This window comes from Lagenorhynchus albirostris, chromosome 6 (assembly GCF_949774975.1).
Source record: "Lagenorhynchus albirostris chromosome 6, mLagAlb1.1, whole genome shotgun sequence".
Taxonomy (NCBI): domain Eukaryota; kingdom Metazoa; phylum Chordata; class Mammalia; order Artiodactyla; family Delphinidae; genus Lagenorhynchus; species Lagenorhynchus albirostris.
Genome location: NC_083100.1, coordinates 209,562 through 234,053, shown reverse-complemented (window position 1 = coordinate 234,053; position 24,492 = coordinate 209,562). Strand labels below are relative to the sequence as shown.

Genomic DNA, 24,492 nt, shown 5'->3' with positions numbered 1-24,492 from the left:
AACTTAAAATGCCTATTACTAAGTGAAAGAAGTCAATCTGAAAGGGCTACATACTGTATGATTTCAACTATATGACATTCTGGAAAATGCAGAACTAAAGACAGTGAAAAGATCAGTATTTGCCAGGGGTTCGGGGGCAGGGAGAGGGATGAATAGGAGAAGCAGACGATTTTTAGGGCAGTGCAGCTATTCTGTATGATACTGTAATGGTGGATACTTAACATAATTGTACAACACAGAATCATTCGTAATGTAAACCATGGAATTTAGTTAATAATAATGTATCAGTATTGCTTCATCAATTTTAATAAATGTACCCCACCCATGGAAAATGTTTATAATAAAGGAAACCGTGTGTATGTGTGGAGGGGGTGTATAAGAACTCTGTATTTGCTTCTCGATTTTTCTGAAAACCAAAAACTGCTCTAAAGTCTATTAATAAAAACACTTATCTACTTAAAACAATAAAAAGGTGGGTAGTGTGCAATTATGTACGCGAGCGCGCGTGTGTGCATTTTCACATCAAGCATTAAATGGGGCCAGAAAGGTTGCACCGAAACTGCTATCATTTAGATTGAAAGGTGAGCAAGATAATCACAGTCCTTTAACTTCGGGAGGTTGGGAAACTGTAAATTCCTGTACAGTTTGATTTCTACAATGAAGATAAAATTGGCAAAACAATGAACGTGTTTCCACTCTTAGATATCTGCCTGGGGTTTAGTGAAGAGTTCACGGAGGAGGGTGTACCTTTAAACGTGCATTTTCAGTGATGAACGACTGCCCCCGCTGACCCCCGGAATCGCAGGAGTCTGGGTCCGCGGGGCCCCGGAGGCCGCTCCTCCTCGGGGTCGGGACGCGCTCCACCTCCCCGCTACCAGACACCTGCTCCGCCCGCCCCGCCGGGACCGCCCAGCTCCCGCGCGGCACCTCGCGCGGCCCCGACCGGAAGCCGTGGGGCGGGTTCAGACGGCGCCCCGCCCCTGAAGACGACCAATCAGCGCGCGGGGCTCATTAATAGTGACCACGCCGGCCCCGCCTCCGCCTCTCGCGGGGCCACCGCCCGCGCAGACCCAGAGCGCGGCCGCGGACGAAGATGGCGACCGCCATGTACTTGGAGCACTACCTGGACAGTAAGCGGCCCCCGCGCCCCCTAGGCCCACCGCCCTGGCCGGGCCGCCCCCGCCGCGTCCCCCCCCGCCCCACGCACTAGGCTCCACGTGCGGACCCCGGGGCACGTGGGGGCGGCGGGACGGCCCGGAGGCGGCGGGAGGGGCTGAGGCACGCGCGGGGCGGGAGGGCCCACGAGGGAGGGGCACTGGGGGTGCGGCGCGGGGTCCCGCCGTCACGGCCGCGCCAATTCCCGGTGCGTCACGGCGGGGCGGGGGCCGGCGGGTGCTGGGCGGGGCCCGGCGGGTGCTGGGCGGGGCCAACGCGGCTCGGCCCCACCCTCCCAGGCTCAGCCCCGCCCACTTTCGCCATAAGCCCCATTCTCTCGTCCCTAGGACCCGTCTTCCTTGGCTGGGCCCCGCCCCTCATTCACTAGGCCCCGCCAACTTCGTCGTCGGGCCCGCCCTCTCCGCCCTGGCCCCGCCCTCTCTGTCTAGGCCCCGCCCCTCCGAGTCCCGTCCCGCCCATTCCCGGACCCGCCCCCACCGCGGTGACCCACTAAAGTGGTCGAGTCTCAGTCCCTTGGGACTCTGGGCCGGGTTTGGGGGGCCCAGGGCCTGAGGGTTCTGGGTTCTGTGCCTGTTTGTGCTGTGACCTGGGAGTCCGCTTCCAAGCCTCAGTTCGTGCATCTGCAAGGCATGATGGCGCGGAGGGTCTCTGAGGGCACCTGTCTTTGCGCAGGGGGTTGGGGGCGGTACTTAGACGTGTGGGTAGGATGTTCAAGGCAGTGGTCATCAGAGTGGGCCAACGTCCCGAGGCGTGCCACAGGTTGCACCCTCTGGAGGACTCCTGAGCAGGTGGTTATTTGCCGCATTTCACAGCGTGGGTGATGCTGCGTCAGAGGCTAAGTAGCTTGTCAAGGTCACTCACTGGAGAGTGGCGATCCCACGTTTGAGCTCTGCGGCCCGACTCCAGTCTGGCCCTGGCGGGGGCATAGCCTGGGGATGCGGGCTGGTGGGGATTTTGCCTGGTAACTCTGGAGCCTTGTGCTGCACTGGGGATTTTCACTCATCCGGGCCTGGGCGCCCAGACCCCCACCCGAGGTTGCTGAGAGTAGGGAGTGAACCCCGGCTCCGGGGAAGGCAGTGGGGATCCAGCCCTGCCCAAGGGGGTCTCCCAGGCATGGCCCAACCTGAGCACAGCGTCCTGGGCCGGAGAGCACCGTGGAGGGAGGGGCTTCCCCACCATCGTCACTGGAGAGACCTACACCCAGGTGCCTGTTCTGGGTGCTGTGGCTTGCCCTCCTCTGACCCGGTGCCTGCCCAGGGGGCCCCAGGAGGAGGTCTGAGGAACACGATTCCTGTCCTGTGAGGGACACCCATGTGAAGGCTTGCGGACGGAGGCCCCTGCTCACTCCCTGAGCACCTGCTGTGTGCCAAGAAAGCAGACATGATCCCTGTTTTCCTGGAACTGGCTCTCAAATGGGAGAGATAGAGTTTTTAAAAGTTCACAAAAGTTTAAAGGTCACAAAGGAGCCCAGCAGGTCTGAGAGTGCAGGGGTGGCACTGTCTTGAGAGCCCTGGTAGGACAGCAGGGGAGCCCACGGGGAGGCCATGGGTGGGTCTGTCCCGCTCTCTGTGTGAGCTGGGAAGCCCTGGGGCTTACGCAGCAGCTTTGTACAGTCAGAGCTCTTGGAGCGGTCATCTGTGGAGGGGGCCTGTCCTGGCTGCGGGCAGGTGGGGAGCTTGGCCTGGACCAGGAGCCCGGCCGTGCGGACAGGAGAGCAGTGTAGGGCAGGGTCCTTACCTCTGCTGTCCCGCACGGTCTGTTTGATTTTAAATAAACTCAAGTAAAATGAGAAGTTCAGTCCCTCAGTTGTACTGGCCCCATGTCAGGTGCTCAGTAGCCCCGTGTGGCCAGTGCGTGCTGTGTCGGGAGGCTCTGTCTTGGCATAAAGTTCTACCGCACAGCCCTGGTGGGCACCGCCCAATGCCCTGAGTTCAGAGTAGAGTGGGAGGAGAGCAAGGAGGACCCCGGGGTTTGGGCTTGTTCTCTGTTGTGGGGCGTCTGCACGGGAGGAGCGGCCTGGGGTCTGCGGTGGGAGAGTCACACAGGCACCTTCCTCCCTCTGCCCTCTGTTCACCTCTAGCTTCTCGAGTTTCTGACAAGTTCTGAAGCACGTCAGCCGATTACCAGTGTGAAATAGGGGAGGGCTGGATTCCCCACTGTCTTTAATGTTGGACTCGTGTCCCTGAAAAAAGATACCTTGATTCTTCTGCTCTCCAAACTCTAGGAGAAACAGAAGCCGGAGTGGGCTTATTGTTTGTAGCCTTGAAGTATGAAGCTTGGAAGGTGGGGTTTTGTCCTGCTGTTGAGAAGCATGTGTCTGTGTTTCAGGTATTGAGAACCTACCCTGTGAGCTTCAGAGGAACTTCCAGCTGATGCGAGAGCTGGACCAGAGGACAGAAGGTGGGTTCAGACCTTTCAGAAGAGCCAGGGTGTGGGGAGCAGCTCCCCAAGTCCAGGAGCGGAGCACCGGGATCCAGGGGGTGGTGTACTGGTCTTCCAGGGACCTGGGGCAGTGGGGCTGCTGTCCAGCCTGGGCCGCAGGTGTTGGGTAGTGTGTCAGAGAGAGTGCTGAGTCTTTTTTTTTTTTTGGCTGCGTTGGGTCTTTGTTGCTGCGCGCGGGCTTCTCTCTAGTTGTGGAGAGCAGGGGCTGCTCTTCGTTGCGGTGTGTGGGCTTCTCATTGCGGTGGCTTCTCTTGTTGTGGAGCACGGGCTCTAGGCACACGGGCTTCAGTAGTTGTGGCTTGTGGGCTCAGTAGTTGTGGCTCACAGGCTCTAGAGCGCAGGCTTAGTAGTTGTGGCACATGGGCTTTGTTGCTCCGTGGCATGTGGGATCTTCCTGCACCAGGGCTCAAACCCCTGTCGCCTGCACTGGCAGGTGGATTCCTAACCACTGCACCACCAGGGAAGCCCCTAGTGCTGGGTCTTTAAAGTAAACTTAGTCCCTTGTGTCCCTACACGTCTCCATGTCACATCTTTATAATCGTCATCCCCTCCCGCAGTCAAAATATTTGTTACCTTTTCTTTCCTTTAAAAGATTTTCTATTTTCAAACTGTGTACCTATTTTAAACAGTTAGTCCTTTTAGATCTTTTGGTATTTAACTCCCTATTTCTAAACAGTTCATTTTTGCTGCTATTTCTTACTTTATTTCCTTTTGGTTTTAGACTTTATTCAGTTATTACAAAAAGTGAAGACTTACGTCTCCAGTTGTGCCCTGCTCGGTTCATGCGCACACAGCTCCCTCCCCCTGTCTCCTGGGTGTAATGGACTAGAATTTGAACTGTGGTGATGCTGTGCTGTCCAGTGATGCTGTTTCTTTCCTGGGCTGCTGTGTCGGTAGTTTACCATATGCTATGCTCACATGCCCTGTTTGGAGTAACTGTCTTTTTCTTGGAGTTCTTAATTGCTTTTCTTGTTGGTTTTGTTTTCCTCGTTTTCAGGGTGCCTTCTGCACCAGGTTACCTGCCAGTTCTGTGTGTGCTCTGCATGGAGACCTCTCCTGGAGCCTCTGTCCTGCGGTCCCGTCCGGGCCGACAGTTTCCGGGCCTGCCGCGCACGCCTTGCCCTAGGTCTTCCTAGGCTCTCCCTTTGCTCCTCTTCGGCATGGAGCCCTGTTTCCTAGGCTGTAAACATACTACTTCTTGATTTGCCCGTTTGTTTCAGAGGAGCGTTTTCTCTGGGAGCTTCCAGAAAGAAATTTACGGCAGGGTAAATTTCTTATACCATTGCATGTCTGAAAATGCAGCAGTGAATGGTTTGGCTGGGTATAGAATTCCAGATTGACAGGCATTTCCCCCAGAATGTGGCAGGCGTTGCTGCATTGTCTCCTAGCTTCTGTGTTGCTGTTGAGAAGTCTGTTGTCATTTGGGTTTCTCATCCTTTGAATATGTGATCTTTTTTTCCCTTTCCTGTTTAGAAGCTTTTAGGCTTTTCTCTTTATCCCTGAGGTTTTACATTTCATGGTGGTGTGCTTGGGTATGGGCACTTTTTCACTCATTGTGCTGGGCACATGTTTTGCAAGATTGGAATAGCTGTGGTTTTTCACTAAGGAACAGCTTCCTGACTAGTGAATGCAGAGGTTTCTTTTATGGTGAGATAAAGCATTTGTATTCAGAAATAAGCATAAACATTTGTAGATTGCTTAGCAAATAGCACGCGGAGAACCTCTCTGCAGATGGAGAAATGGAGCCTCTAGTGCCTGGGGGCCCGTGTGATCCTCATGAGCAGGCCCCCCTTCCCCAGGGGTACACCCTGAGTTTTCACCTGCAAGAATGGTTTTCTCACCTCTCTAAACCGAAGAGTTAAGAGTTGCGTCTGTCTTTGCCTTTAACATCAATGGAATCATACAGTGTGTTTTCCTTTGTGTCTTGCTTTTCTCGCTCAGTGCCACCTTTTGTGGGATTAACCGATGTTGTTTGGTTTTTTGTTGCTGGGTAGCGTTCTGTTGTGTGAACGGACCACAGCTTATTTATCTGTTTTACTGTAGATTGGACGTTTGGGTTGTTTTCTGTTATCTGCAGTCATGAATGTTTTCCCATGTGTGCCCTGGCCTCTAAATCTTGAGGGTATGTACCTGAGAGTAGCCTGCCGGGTCATAGGTAAGGTGAGCACATCATTTATTATTCAAACAATAATAAATGGACTCTTCAAACTTGAGAGTCCAAGAGGGCACGATGAACCCTTGCTGGGGCAGCGTCATACGTTGGGACTGTCGTGGGCGCACGGCCCTGGTCGGGGTGTCTGCTTGTCTCGCTGATCCAGAGTGTTTGGGAAGGCGGTGCCCGCCACCGGCGGCCAGTGGGCCAGCCACTTCTTTGCTGGCACTTGTCGTTGTCAGGCTTTATTGGTTGCCAGTCTGGTGAGCGTGTCCTGGCTTTTCGCCCATTACTCTATCAGACAAGAAAGCCGAGATCGACATCCTGGCTGCAGAGTATATCTCCACGGTGAAGACTCTGTCTCCGGGTCAGCGCGTGGAGCACCTGCAGAGGATCCAGAGCGCCTACAGCAAGTGCAGGGAGTACAGCGACGACAAGGTGCAGCTGGCCATGCAGACCTACGAGATGGTGAGGAGGGGGGGCGGGGCGGGGGCGGGGCCTCCCCTCGGACGCGCTCCTCGCTTTCACGCAGCAAGGGGGAGGCTGCTTGGGAAACGCGTCGAGGTGGAGGCCGTCGAGGTGGAGGCCGGGCAGCGATAGAGCGATGCCGCTAGAGAAAGTGCACGTTGGAGGAGTCCTCGTCCTGGGACCATTTCTGTGGTCTTGTGTCCTGTGCCCGTTTTGCTTGTTCATTTATATGTACTTTTAATGCTTGTTTTTGTCAGCTTTAGGTAAAGTCCTAGAATTGGTTTTGTCCAATTTCCTTTCAATTCCGCTTCTCTTGGGGTTTGCAAGGTGGCACAAAGCCGTCTGCGACGCACATGAGGTCGTGTAGTGAGGCTCCCGTCCTTGCCTCCCCCAATAAAACAGTGATTTTTTTTTTTTTTTTTTTTTTTTTTTTTTTTGCGGTACGCGGGCCTCTCACTGTTGTGGCCTCTCCCGTTGCGGAGCACAGGCTCCGGACGCGCAGGCTCAGCGGCCATGGCTCACGGGCCCAGCCACTCCACGGCGTGTGGGATCTTCCTGGACCGGGGCATGAACCCGTGTCCCCTGCATCGGCAGGCGGACTCTCAACCACTGCACCACCAGGGAAGCCCTAAACAGTGATTTTTTTAAAGCCTGAAATTAGTTGTGTTTGAGAAAGAATCCTCTAGGAGGAGACCTTAATGCTTATGTTTGGGACTTCGACGCTCCAAAGTGCTAAATCCTTTGAGTAATCAGCCTGTCTTCCAAGGAGTTAGGTGTGATCAACGTCCTTAAGACAGTCCGTTTTCTCTCTGACGTGTAATGAAGCTTAGGACTGTGGTTCATTTCCAGTCGGGGGCCGTGATGGACGGTGTTGGACGGCTGTCACCAGCCAGCTGGTGCTGTGACGTCCTTTTAGCTACAGGAGCATCCCCTCTGTCACGGGCAGTTCTGTGCGGTCCTTCCTTCCAGCTCCGTCCTGAACTCCATCTTCAAATGTCATTTTCTGTTGACGAACCTATAGCTCTTCACATTTTACGTCAGGATCTAGTATCCAAGGTCCTCAGCCCTTTACTTCATTGCATCTTACGGCTCTGTTTCTCATTGTTGCCTGCCTTCAAGGTTTTTTCCCTGAGTAGGATTTATTCTGTGGATGGGGAACAGAATGTGGGGAAAAAAGACCCTTGCATCAAGTTGGAAATAGCAGGCCTTGTTCTAGCAGAGTGTTGTTACTTCTAGACTCAATTTAAGGGCCAGACAGTGCTTTCTGCTTGATGTCAGGAGCATTTGTGACCCTGAGGCGTTTTGCTCTCAGTTTCGAACGGAATGTGTGAGCATCCTTCTGTGTAGGTGGATAAGCACATCCGGAGGCTTGATGCGGACCTGGCTCGCTTCGAGGCGGACCTGAAGGACAAGATGGAGGGCAGCGACTTCGAAAGCTCTGGAGGACGGGGGCTAAAAAGCAAGTCTGTTAATTTTTCTTCATTTTGTTATTGTTAACTATGGAGTTCTGAAGAATTTTGTCTGATAAGTGTATTAGGAACATTATGGTAAATATCATATTTGGGTAAATCTTGTCCTGCTTCAGTGAAATCTGTGAACAAAGTTGTGGTCTTTATTGTTTCAGAAGGTCGAGGTCAGAAAGAAAAGAGGGGCTCCCGGGGTCGTGGCAGGAGGACCTCAGAAGAAGACACCCCAAAGAAGAAGAAGCATAAAGGAGGGTGAGAGGTGCTTTTTTTCTCTTTTTCCCTGAAGAACACCATTGGTATTTGCTCAGGATGGAAACACCGGTGACTGCTAAGGCTGAGGAAGTGCTTACCTGTGCGAGGTGTGCTGTAGCTTTTTGCTTTACCCATGCCAGGTGTGCTGTAGTTCTTCCTGCTTTGCCCGTGCCAGGCGTGCTGCAGCTCTTCCTGCTTTGCCCGTGTCGGGTCAGTTGGTCCTCACGGCAACTTGAGGGAGCAGTGTTGCAGTCGTGGAGACCGAGGCTTCAGAGCTCCTGGGTTTGCACCAGGCGGTCTGACTCCAGAACCCATTCTCTTAGCCACTGCGTGCCCTGCCTCTTAAGAGACACGGTGATGTTTGGTGCGGTTCAAGCTAAGCCACTTCCTAGTAGTTGAATACACATCTGTTGATCATTTTATATATAAATACATGTTTTAGATGTATTCATTTTTAAATTGTGTGACTGCATTTATTAAATATCCATGTCATTTAACTTGAACTTCAGAATATTTCATTTAAAGTACTCTCTCACTCGCTACCCCCTACCCGCCAAGATAGCTTCATAGAATATGAATGGGATGCTTCATCCTCCAAGATAGTGTAACATTGCTTCATAGGAGATGCTAAAATGCCAAGTGGCTTCTGTGGAGATGATTCTGACAGTTAATGGGGAGAGTTCAGAAGAGTTAGTTTTCGACAAAAGAAAAGTTTTGGTTCTTAAACCTAGTGTTTAAACTTTTATCTTTAAAAAAAAACAAACCCCAAATAGTGTCTTTGTATTGTAAAGTAATGCACAGATGCAGAAGACCACACAACAAACGTGTGGTTTAACGAATTACTGTAAGAGGCACCTCCTTGTAATCATTGCCTGGCCGGTGACTAACGCTCCCTGGGGGGCCCTTCCCTGTGCCCCTTCAGAATCACCACTTCCTCAGCTCCAGACACACACGACCCACACAGACAGGGTGTTCACTTCCATTCTTTCTTTGTAGTTTTGTCCCTGACACAGTGCACTCCTGGACCCTATAGTTTAGTCTTGTTGCTTTTTTTTTTAACCTTTTAGATTAACTTCATTAAGGAATAATTTACATAACAATAAAATGTTTTCATTTTAAGTATACAGTCTGATGCTGTATTCAACTTCTTTAAAGTTATAGAACTAGTCAACCTTTCTATTTCTTCTTGAGTCAGTTTTGGTAATCTACATCTTTCAAGGAATTTGTGGTTTCATATAAGTTGTCACACTTACTGACATCAAGTTATTCATAATATTCCTTTATTATTCTTCTGATGTCGTAGGTTCTGTACTGATGCTCACCCTTTTAGACCTGAAATTGATGATTTATGTCTTCTCTCATTTTGCCTTGATCTTTTCAGAAAACTAGCTTTTGGTTTCGTTGAGTTTTTTTCTCTACTGTTTGTCTTCTATTGTGCTTACTTCTGCTAATATCTTTATTCTTTCTGTCCCCCTACTTAGCCTGGATTTATTTTGCTTTTCTTTTTCCAGCTTTTTATGGTAGAAGTTAGCTTAGTAGCTTAGTATGATTTTCATACTTCCCTTCTTTTCTAATATAAATATTTAAAGCTATAAACTTTCTTCTAATTACTGTTTTAGCTGCGTCACACAAATTTTGATATGTTATGTTTTTGTTTTTATTCCATTCAGAATATTTAAAATTTTCTTTTGTGATTTTTCTTTGACTCATAGCTTATATAAAAGTATGTTTCTCAGCTTCCAAATAATTTGAGATTTTCCAGGTAACTTTCTAATTTCAATTTCTAATTTAATTTTGCTGTGATCAGAGAACTTCTGTAATTGAAATTATCTGAAAGTGATTAAGTTTTAGGTTATGGTTTATGGTCTGTTTTTCTGAATGTTCCATATATACTTGAAAGCAATGTGTATCTTACTGTTGTTGGGTGGATGTCAATTATATAACTTGGTTGACAGCACTGTTCAAGTTTTATGTATCCTGACAGATACTCTGTTTACTTGTATAAATTACTGAGAGAAGAGTGTTGAGATCACCAACTCTAGACATGGATTTGTCTATTTCTCCTCCTGCTTTGTGAGTTTCTGCTTCATATATTTTGAAGCTCTGTTACTTGGAGGTACATACACATTTAGGTTTTTTAAAAATAATGGACTCCTTTATCATTATTTATTTTGTTGTCCTTCTTTGTTTTGAAGTCTGTTTTGTCTAATATTACTATAGCCATTCCAAGTGTCTTACAGTGAGTTTTTACATGGTGTGTTTTTTCCCTTTTTCATTCTTTTACTTTCACCACATTTGTGTTTTTGTATTTAGAGTGAGTTTCTTGAAAGCAGCAAATAATTGAGTGTTGCTTTTTTATCTAGTCTGAAAATTTCCTTCTTTTCATTGCACTGTTTAGACTATTCAGATTTAATGTAATTAGTGATATGGTTGGATTTAAATTTACTATCTTGCTATTAGTTGTCTCCTTGTCCCATCTGTTCTTTTCCTGTCTTCTTTTGGATTAATCACGTATTTTTTCAGTATTCCACTTTTTTTAAGTGGGTGTCAATGGTATCTCAAAGAAGTCTTAGTTTTCATTTTATTTATTTTTTTGTTTTTTGCTTTTTGGCTGCGCAGCATGGCTTGTGGGATCTTAGTTCCCTGATCTAACCAGGTCCCTGACAGTGAAAGTGTTGTGTCCTAACCATTGGACCACCAGGGAATTTCTTCAGTATTCTATTTTAAGGACTATTCAAGTGTGTATACCCTGTTTCATTAACTTATCACAAAGAATTTCAAATAATATTGTACTATTTCATGTTTAATGTAAGAGCCTACATGAGTATTCTTCTGTTTTCTGCCTCCTGTCCTTTGTGCTATTATCAAAAATTTTACTTCTACGTATGACATAAGTCTCTGAATATATTGTTGTTATTGTTTTAGGTCTAAATCATTGCTTATCTTAAACATTTTAAAATATGAGAAAAAGTTTTATAGTTAGTCCATATATTTACCATTTCCAATGCCCTTCACTTTATGTAGATGCAGATTTCCATCTGGTATCATTTCTCTTCTGCCTGAAGAACTTTCTTTAACTTTTTTTTTTTTTTTTTTTTGCGCGGTACACGGGCCTCTCACTGTTGTGGCCTCTCCCTTTGCGGAGCACAGGCTCCGGACGCGCAGGCTCAGTGGCCATGGCTCACGGGCCCAGCTGCTCCGCGGCATGTGGGATCTTCCGGGACCAGGGCACGAACCCGTGTCCCCTGCATCGGCAGGTGGACTCTCAACCACTGCGCCACCAGGGAAGCCCTCTTTAACATTTTTTACAGTGCAGGTTTGCTGATGGTGATGAATTTTCTGTTTTTGTTTCTTTGAAAATATCTTTATTTCACTTCCATCTTTGAAGGATATTCTTGTTGGATATAAAGTTTCAGGTTGACTTCTTTTTTTCTTTCATCACTAAAGATGTCCTGTTGTTTTCCATCTTGCATTGATTCTGATGAGAAATTAGTGGTAATTCTTATCTTTGTTCTTCTGTATATAAGTGGCTTTGTTTATTTTTGCTGCTTCTAAGGTTTCCATTTAGCAACTTGATTTTTTAAAAAATTTATTTGTTTTATTTATTTATTTTTGGCTGTGTTGGGTCTTCATTGCTGCACGCGGGCTTTCTCTAATTGTGGCGAGCAGGGGCTGCTCTTCGTTGCGGTACGCAGCTTATTACTGTGGTGGCTTCTCTTGTTGTGGAGCATGGGCACTAGGTGCACGGGCTTCAGTAGTTGCAGCATGCAGGCTCAGTAGTTGTGGCTCGCAGGCTCTGGAGCGCAGGCTCAGTAGTTGTGGCGCAGGGCTTAGTTGCTTCACGGCATGTGGGATCTTCCTGGACCAGGGCTCGAACCCGTGTCCCCTGCATTGGCAGGCAGATTCTCAACCACTGCTCCACCAGGGAAGTCCACAGCAACTTGATTTTTAACAACTTAATTATGATGTGTCCTCGTGTGTGTTTTTTGTGTGTTTGCTGTTTGGAGCTCATTGAGCTTCTGGGAACTGTTAGTTTATAGTTTGCATCAAATTTGTAATTTTTCAGCCAGTTTTTCAAATTTTTTTTCTGCTCTCTTTTGTCCTTTTTATGGGACTCCAATCATATATGTGTGTTAGCTTGATATTTTCCTACAGATCACTGAGGCTCTGCTTATTATTTTGTCAGAAATTTTCTTTCTACGCTTCCATTTGGATAGTTTCTATTACTTTATCTTCAAGTCTTTTCTTCCTTGTTGTCTAATTTAATCTTAATCTCCTTTAGTGAATCTTTGATTTAAGAAATTTTCTTATCAGGAAGTTCTGTTTCTTTTTTTATATACTTGCCATTTCTGTTATTACACATATATTTTCCTTTATATCTTTGAATATATCATTTTACAACAGCTTTTTAAAAAACTTTCTCTTCTGATTCTGTCATTTCCAGGTCTATTTCTTTTTGTTGTTGTTTTAAAGCTGCTTTATTAAGGTATGATTGATATATAAAGAACAGTATATATTTAATGCATACATTTTGATGAGTTTGGCAGGTCTGTTTCTGTTGACTGCTTTTTCTCTGGTTGTAAATCACATTTTCCTCCTCCTTCACATGTCTAGTAATTTTTTTAAAATTTATTTTTGGCTGCATTGGGTCTTCGTTGCTTCACATGGGCTTTCTCTGGTTGCGGCGAGCAGGGGCTACTCTTTGTTGCGGTGCGCGGGCTTCTCATTGTGGTGGCTTCTCTTGTTGCGGAGCATGGGCTCTAGGCACACGAGCTTCAGTAGTTGTGGTGCACAGGCTCAGTAGTTGTGGCGCATGGGCTTAGTTGCTCTGCAGCATGTGGGATCTTCCCGGACCAGGGCTTGAAGCCATGTCCCCTGCATTGGCAGGCAGATTCTTAACCACTGTGCCACCAGGGAAGTCCATCTAGCATTTTTTAAAATTTTTATTTATTTAATTTATTTTACTTTTGGCTGCATTGGGTCTTTGTTGCTGCGTGTGGGCTTTCTCTAGTTGCTGCGAGCGGGGGCTACTCTTTGTTGTGGTACGTGGGCTTCTCATTGCGGTGGCTTCTCTTGTTGCAGAGCACAGGCACTAGGCATGCGGGCTTCAGTAGTTGTGGCTCACAAGTTCTAGAGCGCAGGCTCAGTAGTTGTGGTGCACGCGCTTAGTTGCTCCGCGGCATGTGGGATCTTCCCGGACCAGGGCTCAAATCCGTGTCCCCTGCATTGGCAGGCGGATTCTTAACAACGGCAACACCAGGGAAGCCCCCATCTAGTAAGTTTTGACTCATTGTTAAGACAGTGTCAGTGTTATGTGGTTGAACATCAGGATTTTGTTGTCTTCGTTTAACGGGTGTTGAATTTTAAAAATTCATTTAAATTTTTGTCACTAGTTTAATCACCTGTGGAGCAGCTTGATCCTTTGTAGGCACATTTTTAACGTTGGTTAAAAAAAAGCCTTTTTCTTAATATGCCAGATAGTAAATATTTCAGGCTTGTAGGCCGTATTGTCTCTGTTGTGACCACTCAACTCTGCTGTTTACTATTGAAAGCATCCACAGAAAGTGTGTAGATGAATGATGCGACTGTGTCTCATGAACACTTTATTTGTAGAAAAGGCAGCCAACTGCAGGCTGTATTTTGCCAACCTCTAGGTTAGAGCAGCCTTTACTCTAGGGTTGGTTAAACCCTCCTGCTAAGGTGTGACCCTTCTGTGTTCTCCTCTGAATGTATTTGGTGTTTGACGAGGTCTCTCCATGCTGGCTGGTTGGAACTTGAATGTTGCCCAGGCTGCGTGTGAGCTCTGGGAATTGTTCAGCTCACGGGTCCCTGGTATTCTCTGCCTGGCCTTGTGGATTGTCAGTCCGTGCACGGGCAGCTTAATCTTTAGCTAAAAGCTCAAATGGATCTGTTTGCAGATTTCCGGAGTGCACTTCCTCTAGCTTCCTCCTTTCCAGCACCCTGCCCCCAAGTTCCAGCAGCCCCACCCTCCCTGAGCTTTGGTTTTTCCCTCCTAGACATGCAGGCTTTTGCTCCTCTCTAAGGACTGGCGTGTGGAAAGTACCTCCGGGCAGAAAGCTGAGAAGGTCATAGGTCTCACCTGGCTCGTTTACCTTCTCAGGATCGCTGTCCTGTGCTGCCTTCTGTGTAGTGTCTGGTAACTCCTACTTCAGGTGTCTTGTCCAGTTTTCTACTTGTTCATAGTAGGCGGGCAGTTCAGTACCTGTTATTTCGTCAGGGTCTTTGTTTAGGTAAAGTTTCTTTAATGCGTAAGCTTTTCTCCATCCCTTTCTTTTCTTCATAATTTTCCTTCTTGAAGGACCTGCGCTGTTTGGCTTGTAGCGTTCTCCAGAGTCTGGATGTTGCTGATGAGATGTGAACCCTCGCGAGAGCCTCTTTGTTGAGCATTTAGACGGTGCGTCTCCTTCTTGTCTGCTCTGCAGGGGGATCCTGGGGACTGCACTGACCTGTGTGTGTTCTTACTGAAGCCGGTTTTGTAGATCTGGCAGGACATTTAATGCTGGGCCGTGAGACCTGTGTCAGAGGTGATTGAAAGCATCTGCCTTTTGGGGGATGTTTGTTGACTGTGTGGGAACAGTTAGGCTGTGTCCGTTGCAGACGGATGAGGCCGTAAACGTTACAGGTGACCCTTGAACGGTGTGGGGCTGGGGGCACCAGCCCTCCATGCAGTTGGAAGTCCGTGTGTCACCTTACAGGCAGCCCTCTGCGTCTGAGGTGCCACATCCGAGGGTTCATCCGACCGCGGGTCGCGCAGCGCTGTAGCGCGTGCTGCCTGCGTGTGCGCGGGTGCGCCAGGCCGCCGTGGTCGGGGCCGGGAGTCCGCGTGCACCGTAGTCCTCATTCTGGAGCCCCCAGTTGATTCCTCTTGTACGGATTTTAGTTCCTTTTTGAAAAGCCTCCATATTTGCATCCCCGTTACTTACGTTTTCTTCCTAATGTGTGTTTAAAGCCCTTCTCTGCTAATTTTAACATCTGGGTCGTCTCTGCATCTGCTTCTGTCTGCCCACTTCCCTGTGGTTACCGCTCCTGCTTTTTCACGTCATGTACTCGTCTCGTTGTCTGGCCTTGGAGGCACGTGGAGAGGGCTTGCCCTTCTTTGGTCCAGGCAGATGGAGCAGGCTTGGGGCGGGGTGGCGAAGGCGGCAGGGGGCCTCCCGGCTCCTGACGGAGAAGCCAGAGTGTCTGTTTTGCTGCCGCAGTGGCTGTCTGTGGGCGGTGCTTGGCTTTCCTTCCTGCGGAGGCCTGGAGGAGGAGGCTGGCTGCTCAGAGACCAGGGATGTCACTCTGCAGCCTCTGCATGGCCCCAGGGTCAGTAAGTGGACTGTAGGGTCACGGCCGTGTGTGCGGGGTCCTGCAGAGTCGGTGTGGTCCCCAGTGGGCCTCCGGGCCTCGGCTGAGCACGGGAGATGGATGGCCTGCGCCCTCGGCTGCTGCCTCTTCCTCAGCCCTAGGGCATCTTGCCTGTGTCACTGCACAGCTGTCCAGTGTCTTTGAAGTGTGACCTCACTGTCGGGCTTGTCTTCCTCCTCGTGATGGCAGCAGTGTTCCGCGCCTTTCTGCTCCTTCCTGCTTAGGGCTTGCGGGCGTGCCGGCCTCCTCTGGGGATGAGCAGGTGTTCTCCTGTGTCCCTTCCTCTCCATGAGCCCCCTTGGAGGGACAAGACCCTGGCTCCCTGGTGCAGTGGGAGGCTCCCTGACGAGTGCGTGCCTGGCCGTGGCTCAGACCTCGGGGATGACCCGGGTGTCTCACCCCGTCTCTGCGGACGCGCTGGAGCCGGCCGGGCCCGCAGCTGCCCCTCACTGAGGGGGCTGGCGTGCATGTCGCTGGCTGCTGTTCGTAGCGCTGGCCGCAGCAGCGGCAGGTGAGAAGGGGTAGTCAGGGGTGGCAACGTTGGCAGAGCCCTCGGTAAGTCAGGCTGGACCCGGCGCTTCTACGCGAACCGTTTCCTCTCCACGGCCACCCCGGGCGGTGGTGCCATGACTGCCCCAGTTTACAGACAGAGGGGGCTGGGGGTGCTGAGGCCCACCCTGAAGGCCCGCTCTGCTGTGTGACCGGGGGCACCCTGTCCCCGGGGGCCATTGGGGCAGGACGGGGCCGGGACGGTGTCTGGAGAGGACAGGACACCCACGGGCCGGGTGCGGGCCAGTGTACCCCGTCTGCCGGTGCTGTGGCTTCACGGCCTGCCTTGGGGTGATGCGGTTCCAGGGTCAGAGGCAGGTCCTGTCACCCTGCGGGGCCAGGCGGGGGGGCCACCCGAATGGCGAGCGCCAGACCTCGGGTACGTCCTTGCCGTCTGTACAGCCCGTGAGCCAGGCAGGATCTGCGTGCGGACGCGGGGGCCGTTCCTCCTGAGGATGAGTAGCCGTGCCTGTCGGGGGGCGTGTCCTGAAGCGCCTGGGACGCGCGTGGGGGGCGAAGCGTGTGGGGCTCCCTGGGGTGGCTGGTGAAGGGTGCCCACCACGTCCCGGGGTCCGGAGCGAGGGGCAGCACTGCTGCCTGAGGGGTCGCCCTGGCCTGCCCCAGGGATGGGCTCGGCCAACAAGAAGGGCCCTCGTGGGCTCAGCCCCCGTGACCTCCTGGCCGCTTCCCTCCACCCTCCCACCCCGGAGCCCCCTCCAGGTCAGACTGGAGGAGCGGTGGTGCGGGGTCCCAGGCCTGCTTGCTGGCTGGAGGTGTCCTCGCTGGGGGGTCCCCACAAGCCCTGCAGCCTCTCCTACTGCCACGGCAGCTGGAACTGTGCGGCGTGGTCGAGCCTCAAGTAGAAGGCACGGAGCAGACGAGGCGAGGTCTGTGCCGGAGGTGGGAAGCACCGCAGGAGAGGCCTGAGTCTGCTGGTGGGTGGCTGCCGCGGGGGTCTGCACTGATTCCCCGGGGGGCGCCTGGGAGGGAGGCCCCTGGCGGCAGGACAGGACCCTGCGGGCGGTGACACAGCGCCCCAGCCCGAAGGCCTGCTCGTGGCTGTGCCTGAAGCAGTTTGAAAGCACAGGGGCCGGGGCGCGTTTCCGTGGCGTTCCCAGAGACGGAGAGCAGAGCCCACGCAGAGGGAGGGCCCCGGGTGGCACTGCAGGGCACCGAGCATACTTGTGTCAGGGACGGCGCGCGGCCAGGGCACCTCGCTGGGCCGGGAGGCAGGTCGCAAAGGCACAGCGTGTTTCTAGACTCTGGTGCACAGGGAGCACGTGAGCAGTGAATCCCTTTGGGGACCAGATTTTCTTCGTTTCCTTCCGGGTCAGTGTATTCAGATGGCCCGGCGGCCGCCACGTCCTAGCTTTCCTTTTGCCGTGTTCCTCGTGTGACTTGCTGTGTTTGGTTAGCAAGTGCGCATTTGAATCTGCACCTGTACTTTTTATTTTGGGGGTGGGGGTGGGGGAGGGAGGGTTTTCTTTCTGTACTGGTGGGAACATACTGTTTGTCTACACCAGCCTGAGCTCACGGGTTTTGTTTTAAATAACGAAACACATGAGAGTCGATTCCACGAGCCCTTCCCTGTGTGCGCTGCAGAGCCGCAGGCAGCAGGTCGGAGGGCGGTGTGGACAGTGCAGGGGTCTGGCTGGGCTGTGGGTGGAGCCCAGAGGGCAGCTGGGGAGTGCAGGGCGACAGGCCGCTTCCCTGGCGTGGGTAGGTGAGGGCGGCCCTGCTGACAGTGGGCAGCTGGGTGGGTGGTGGTGGGCTCCTGGGGGTCAGGGCCAGGGCAGGGCGAGGGGGGCAGGGGCTCCTGTGGCTCTCGCGGCGAGGCGGTGGCCCTTCTTGTGGGGGAGGTGCCGGGCGAGCTGGCGGAGCCAGGGCTGCTCAGACACCTGGGCTGCCTGGATGGGCTCAGGTGGGTTCTCGGATATTGCCAGGTGTCCGCTGGTGGTGGTGGCGTGTGCCTGCCCCGGCCGGGGAGAGGCCGCGGGAGGCTGCGGGGGCTGACCCAGGCTGGGGGAGGAGCTTGGGGAGCAGGCCCCATCGGGCGGGGGGCCGGGGCTGGGCATGGTTCCTGTCCCTGGGGGGACTGGTCTGGACGCTGAGTAGTGAGCGCCTCCCCCCGACACCCTCCCACGCCTTCGTGCACGGCCTTGTCTGGCGCCATCCGGGGCAGCTCGTCCCTCTACCCCCCCACTCACCGCTGTTGTTTCCGCGCAGGTCGGAGTTCACCGATACCATCCTGTCGGTGCATCCCTCTGACGTGCTGGACATGCCCGTGGACCCAAACGAGCCCACCTACTGCCTGTGCCACCAGGTGTCCTACGGGGAGATGATCGGCTGTGACAACCCGGATGTGAGTGGGGCCTCGCTGAGGCCTGGGGCGGCGTCCTCGGGGCGGGTGGCACCCGGAGTGCGGGGCTGACCACCACCTCCTTCGCCTTGCAGTGCCCCATCGAGTGGTTTCACTTCGCCTGTGTGGACCTGACCACGAAGCCTAAAGGAAAATGGTCAGTATGGGCGCCGGCTTTCCTGGAGAACTGGGTGAGCGGCTGGGCTGGGGGCCTGCCTGCCGCCACTGGTCGTGGTCCCCGGGGCCGAGCTGCAGGGGACACCCACCCGCCTCACGCGGGGTTGCGGCTTTTATTACGATTGCATAATGTAGGGACCCGTGAGCAACATGGGTTTGAACTGCTTAGATGCAGATATTTTTCAATGGTAAATACTGCGGTGCTCCGTGATTCCCAGTGGGTTGGATCTGCGGTGTGGAGGAACCGCGGGTATGGATGGCCGACTGTAAGTCGACTGTGCAAAGAGTCGGCGCTCCAACCCCTGCCTTGATCGAAGGTGACCTGCACTTCCTGTTCCCCCAAACCACGGCCATTCTGACTGTTGAGTGAGGCAGAGATGATTACAGATGCAAACAGAGAATGAGGAGTTCTTCCCCGGGGAGCTTTGACGAAAGACGAAGAACGTTAACTAGGTCTTGGCCAGGCGCAGGCCAGGCACCCTTAGTGCCGCGGGCTTTCCGTTCCATCGAGAAGACGTGCCATGGATCATGGCGCCGTCTATTCTGTCCTGTGTTCAGTGGGCAGCGGCAGCTTTAGTGTGCATAGAAATCTGGTTTTGCTGACCTGCGCTGAAGCGAAGTCCCGGGAACAGGAGGCGGGGAGGGCAATTTGAGTTTGACTGGGACGTGGTGGGTTCGAGTTGTTTGTGGGACTTCTGGGTGGAAGAGTCTAGTAGGCACTGGAAAATCATTTCCTTCTGGGAGGAGAGGGTCTGCCCACCACTTGCTGGGAACAGGGCGGGACGCGCAGAGCCGGCCAGGAAGCCAGGGCGCCGCGGCCCCAGCCCGCTGCTAACTCCCGACTTCCCTGGGCTCCCCTGGGAGATGGCAGCGAGCAGGCTGCTTCCCGCCTAGGTCTGAGACCTGAGCCCGTGTCTGGGAGTCTGCACACCGTGCTCGCTGGTGCAGCGTTGCCCTCCACCCCAGGGCCCGGCGGGGCCAGGCTCACTCGCTGGCCTGGACCAGGTGCTGGTGGCCGGGGCCGGGGCAGCTGCATCACACAGGATCAGCTGCCTCCCTTCTGTTACGGGGCTGCCAGGGCCCAGGAGGGACCCAGAGCAGCCCCCCGTGTCTCTGGCTCTGGAACCTGCTCGCCCAGGGCCACCAGGGCCCGCTCAGCCCTGTGGGGCGGGCGGGGCTCTGCTCCTCTGCCAGGTTAAGGGGCCCCGCCCGACTGCCCGCCTCCAGTTCGGTCCCAGTGGCGGTGTCATCGCACAGGGAGGACCCGTGAGCTTGATCCAGAGGAATGCCCGTGTGTAAGCACCATGCTGCTCGCCGACCCGAATCTTATCCACCGACTTTAGAACAGACGTGCTGGATGGAATGGCCCGCGTGGGGGCTTTTCCCCGATGGGAAGGCTGCGCTCTCTGCGTTTGTGGGTCTCTGTCCTGGTGCCGTTTCAGCAGCGTCCAGCCATCCTGGAAACGGGGTCTGGCTGCCCACGTGCAAAGGGCCCCTCACTGTGCCTTTCTCATCACAGGTTCTGTCCGCGGTGTGTTCAGGAAAGGAGGAAGAAGAAGTAAGGAAGAGGCGGACGCCCGGACCCGAAGAGCACGTTAATACATCCCTTCATTCACGTCGCAATATTTTATCTTCATTTTAAAACGACCTTGTTTCCAATGATATTTAATAACTCAATGGCCAGTTGTAATTCTGGATATTTCCTAAAACAAACAAGAAGCCACCTGAGCCCTGTTGCCCAGAGGAGTGCCCCTAGGGGACTTACCACAGTGACTCCATTCTCATGACTGGCCCCAAGCATGGCGGTCACAGCGAGTGGCCCCAGGACTTTGAGGGGTGTGCGTGCCTGGTACACTGCCATCGCTTTGCAGCTGGAGGTGTGAGCCCTGGTCATCTGTCTGTGGTTTCCCGGGGCTGCTCCCCGAGAGCCCGGCACCACTGCAGGCGCCTCTGACCCTCACTGAGAGCGGTGCATGTGGAGCCTGGTGACGAGCCTGGGAGGGGCCGGCTCTCCCCGGGGTGGGCAGGGGTCTCAGCTTCGCTGTGCACTGCCTTTTCGTCTGGACTCCCACTTCCCTCCATGAGGGGTTTACTTTCTGGAGTAAACGTCTCTCCATTAGCGAACGATAAGAGACGGCCCAGCAGACGGGCTGATGTTCTGTTTCCCTGGGAATTCCTGGCGTTTTTACTGTGAAGATGAATTATCGTGGTAGCATGAAGATAGTGGTCTGTGTGAATATGGAGTGAGTCCAAGCCGCTAGGGGCTGATTTGAAACCTGTTCATTTGCACAGCAGATGAGCAGCTTAGATCGAGGAGACAATTTTGTGATGTGATTTGTGAATTTCTTGTGCCACAATAGCAATTCTGGATGAAGCTAGGAAACTAGAGTGTCCTTTCTCTTTAAACAGCATTCACCAAACCGACTTTGAACCGTCTTTTTGGTAACAGTTGGGGGAGGTTGCGTACCTTTGGTGTGTTGATTCCGTGTGTCATGATGGTCCAGAAAGTGTGACTTCTGCAGGTGTCCTCGGATTTGAGAGCCTCCGGCGTGCATTTACGGAAGGGGAAACCTGCTTCTGTGTTCAGGCCAGAAGTCCATGAGACAGACTTGGGGCTGAGATTCCCAATTTCGACAAACCTTGTTTTCTTTATAAGGAAGGCCGTCTGGAATGATACACCCGCTTCCTCCTGAGACCTTGTTACTATAGATGCTCCTCCTATTTTCTAATATTCACCAAGGAGAGGAAAGAAAGCAGAAGGGAACCTGTGAGGCTGTGTCCTAGACAGGGCCACTCCCCGCAGAGTTAGTTAATATTCAGCAGATGGAAGCGGGGTCTGGCTGGGGTCTGCGTCTGGGCTTCCCAGTGGGGCTTCGCCTGCGCTCCGTGTCCAACTCTGTCCTTTCTGGAGGGAGCTGACGGAGTGGCACTTGATCCCAGATGACCGTGGGCAGGTCGGTTCAGCACGTGTGGCCTGTCCAGTCTCGGGCCGGGGGTGGGGTAGGGGGTCGGCCGCTGCTGCAGCTTGTCCCTGGGGGATCCCGGAGCCACACGGCTTTCTAGACCCGATGCCATTCTGCTGCCCCAGAGAAGGGGGGCCGTGTCCGGACGAGTGCTGTCAGCACCCTCAGTCTCAGCATTGGCTAGAAACCCAGGGGCGTTGGTATTTAATAACTTAGGGTTTTGTTAATACAGGTGTTTAAGGATTGTGGGGAATAAATGTGGGAAAAAAATTTTTCTTCCCCCTTTTACCAGTTTTTGTGGAGAAGATAGGTAAGTACAGTAAGCTGTGGGGATTCTTTAGAAGCTAATTTAATATTTGCACGTCATCTGTGAACACTTCACACCCGCTGTTATTGCGGGAAAGCGATGGTGTTTGTGGATGTGGGTTGCTGGCTGATTCAGTTGGGATTCTCACCTGGTTTCCTGAGGTCACGGTCGTTTCCCAGGCAGGATGACCGACTTCTCTGTCTTAAGCTTTTGTTTAAAGTCCGATGGTACCATCCTGCTTGTCACTGTGTAACATCCCACATGTGGACCTTTTTTTTTTTTTAAAGTTTCTGTGCTTGTATGTTTCTAGTGTTTACTTTTTGCTGGTTACAATAATATCACCAAAATAATGTGCACGTAGCTTAGGAGAAAACGGAAAACAGGAGCAGAGTAGAAAGAGTCCCCGGAGCGTTGTCTGGCCTCCCCGAACACCAGTGCTGCCCGTGACAGAAGACACTTGGTGGCCATGTGGTCGGGAACGTCCTGGCCCGAGGGGTCGGCTGGAGCCCACGCTGCCTGCGGCGTCGTCTGAGGCCTGCCGCCTTCATCAGGATGCTCGCCGGGCTCCGGGGCTGATGCTGGAGGCTGCTCTGGAGCCCCGCCCGACCATCACCTAGGTGGAGGCTGCCCTGGGCGTCGCAGCATTTCTGAGCGAGCGAGAGTGCCGGCCCTCTGTGGCCGTGGGGCTTACTTGTGAGGGAAGAGGTTTCTCGTGCAGAGGAGAAGCAGAGTCGTTCCCTTGTTTCCACTGCTGTCTTATCTGTCGGCAGTTGGAGAAACATCCTCTCATTTTCCTGCAGGAGAACTCGTGCTGCACCAATAAAAGCAGGTGTTAAACTGAGCCCCCCGCCCCTGTGGCCAAGCTCGTGGGGCTCGTGGCTGGGACGCATACACTGAGGCCTGTGTGACTGTCCCCACTGGAGGCTGGGCCCCCGAGCAGGTGGACATGAACCTGGTGCTGGCAGGGCCACGTGAGCCGGGTGGCTTCCCGTCTGCCCAGGGCAGCAGACGCCGGACGCAGCCCCAGGCAGCAGCGACGGGGTGGGTGTGAGGGAGTTGGAGGGGTGTGTGGGGACAGTGGCCAGCTGCGTGTCAGTCCTGCCTCCTGACCCATCGCTGGCAGCCCTTGGCGAGGACCGCTTCGAGCAATAACGCTGTCTGAAGAGCAGCTTCCCCGTGTAGCCACAGCCAGGGCCTGCCCTGGTGCGGGGCTGGGACACTTGTCACGGCGTGGAAGGTTTCAGGTTTTCCTCAAGTTTCAGTGAACAGTGGTTGGTCTTCATTACCTGTGTCGAGAGGAATTTTAAAATAGGACATCTAAGAAAAGTGTTCTCGTTCAGGAGAGAGTTCTGTGAAGTTCCTTCCTAGTGTGTATCTGTGGTGTTCATCATACCACATCTCATCCAAAATGATGCAGCTTTAACATGAATGTTACATTGTATTTTCAAGGAATTATTGATGTTCTCTTTGTAAAGGAAAGATAATATTGTAAATCTTTTTATTAAATAATGTAAAGATGTATATCTGTATTTTTGGATCATGTTATAGATTATGGATATATTGTTTAATGAATAAAGTATTTTTTGGAACATTTGAGAATGCATCCTTTCGGGAAACAATAAAACTTCATCGTGTCCGGAGATGAGAAGTACATCCTGTGTGGCATTTTGAAGGGGATGTGCAGTGGACCAGAGGGGGTGTGTCACTGCCACCAGCCTGGGCAGGACCCCCGGCCGCACCTTGGTGGACAGCCTTGGGCCTCAGCTGTGTCGTGGCGTCACAAGTTGGTCCCCAAGCTCACAGGAAAGATAAAGTGGCTAGAGTGCTGTGGGTTGCTTTCTAGAGGCTTAAGGCGCTTCCTTTGGAACAGAAGTTTCACCCTCTAGGCCTGCTTGGGCGCCAAGGCCCTGTGGGAACTAAACAACTCTTAGGATGTTCCCTTGACGAGTTCTAACGGTCAGGGTCCAGAAACCCAGCCTGGTCACAGTGGGTTGGGAGAGCACCGCCAGGCAACCATTTTCCAGATGAAGCCTGGTTCACAGACTCGGGTCCGTGGCTGGAGGGGAGCCTTCGGCTCTGGAGGAAGGCCTGTGACTTTCCTCTCCCTGCACCATCTTGCTCCACGCACACCAGGGCTGCCTGCCTGGGAAAAGGAGGCACCAGCTCTTTGTTTTGGGGGTGGGGTGCTAATCTGCACTGTTGCTGATTCCCAGAGGTCCAGGATGCCATTGGTCTGGTCAAAGTGAGGGCCCACGGCAATCAGGTGGTTAGGTAATGTTTGTCTGGATGGGTCCACAGGCCCCTCTGTGGTTATCTTCCCAGTGCCTGAGTATGTCATTGAAATAGACGTAATGGCTGGCAGGATGGCCACGTTGACCTGTGGAGTGAGGGTCGTCACGGTAGGAAGGGCCAGGTGGAAGGCCTGGAGTGTCCTCTCCCTGCCAGGGCATAATCCAAAGGCAGGATGTCTCCTCGCGGGAAGGTCAGGGGTGATGTTCCTAGCGCACCCCATTAACTTAACTTACCTGGGAAGAGGTGGGCAGGTCTTAAGGAGTATGGTTTACTGAAGATGTGGGTGAGACCCCGCTGCAGCTGCTGTTCCTGGCAGGGCATGGTTACCAGAGCAGAATGTACGCTCTTGGCAGGTGGCAGGTAGTTGTTGATCTGGCCAGTGCCAATATGCAGGGACCACCGGAATCTTTGTTCTGTTGATACTTGGTCGAGCTGGCAGCACACCGTCGCGGCCCTGCCTTGGGCCACGTACACACGCTCGCTCTCTGCAGTCCCCGGGCCACGGGTCGTCATCCTAG

At 52.6% G+C, this 24,492-nt stretch overlaps 1 protein-coding gene across 1 annotated transcript; it reads left to right on the top strand.

The window, feature by feature from the left end:
• Positions 1-1,009: 1,009 nt before the first annotated feature.
• ING5 (inhibitor of growth family member 5) lies at positions 1,010-23,275 on the top strand. The gene is made up of 8 exons (XM_060151578.1): positions 1,010-1,130; positions 3,505-3,576; positions 6,072-6,238; positions 7,586-7,697; positions 7,863-7,956; positions 18,103-18,238; positions 18,331-18,392; positions 19,932-23,275. Exons 1-8 carry the CDS (start codon positions 1,094-1,096, stop codon positions 19,972-19,974), a joined length of 723 nt encoding a protein of 240 aa, XP_060007561.1. The 5' UTR covers positions 1,010-1,093; the 3' UTR covers positions 19,975-23,275.
• The last annotated feature ends 1,217 nt before the right edge of the window (positions 23,276-24,492 follow it).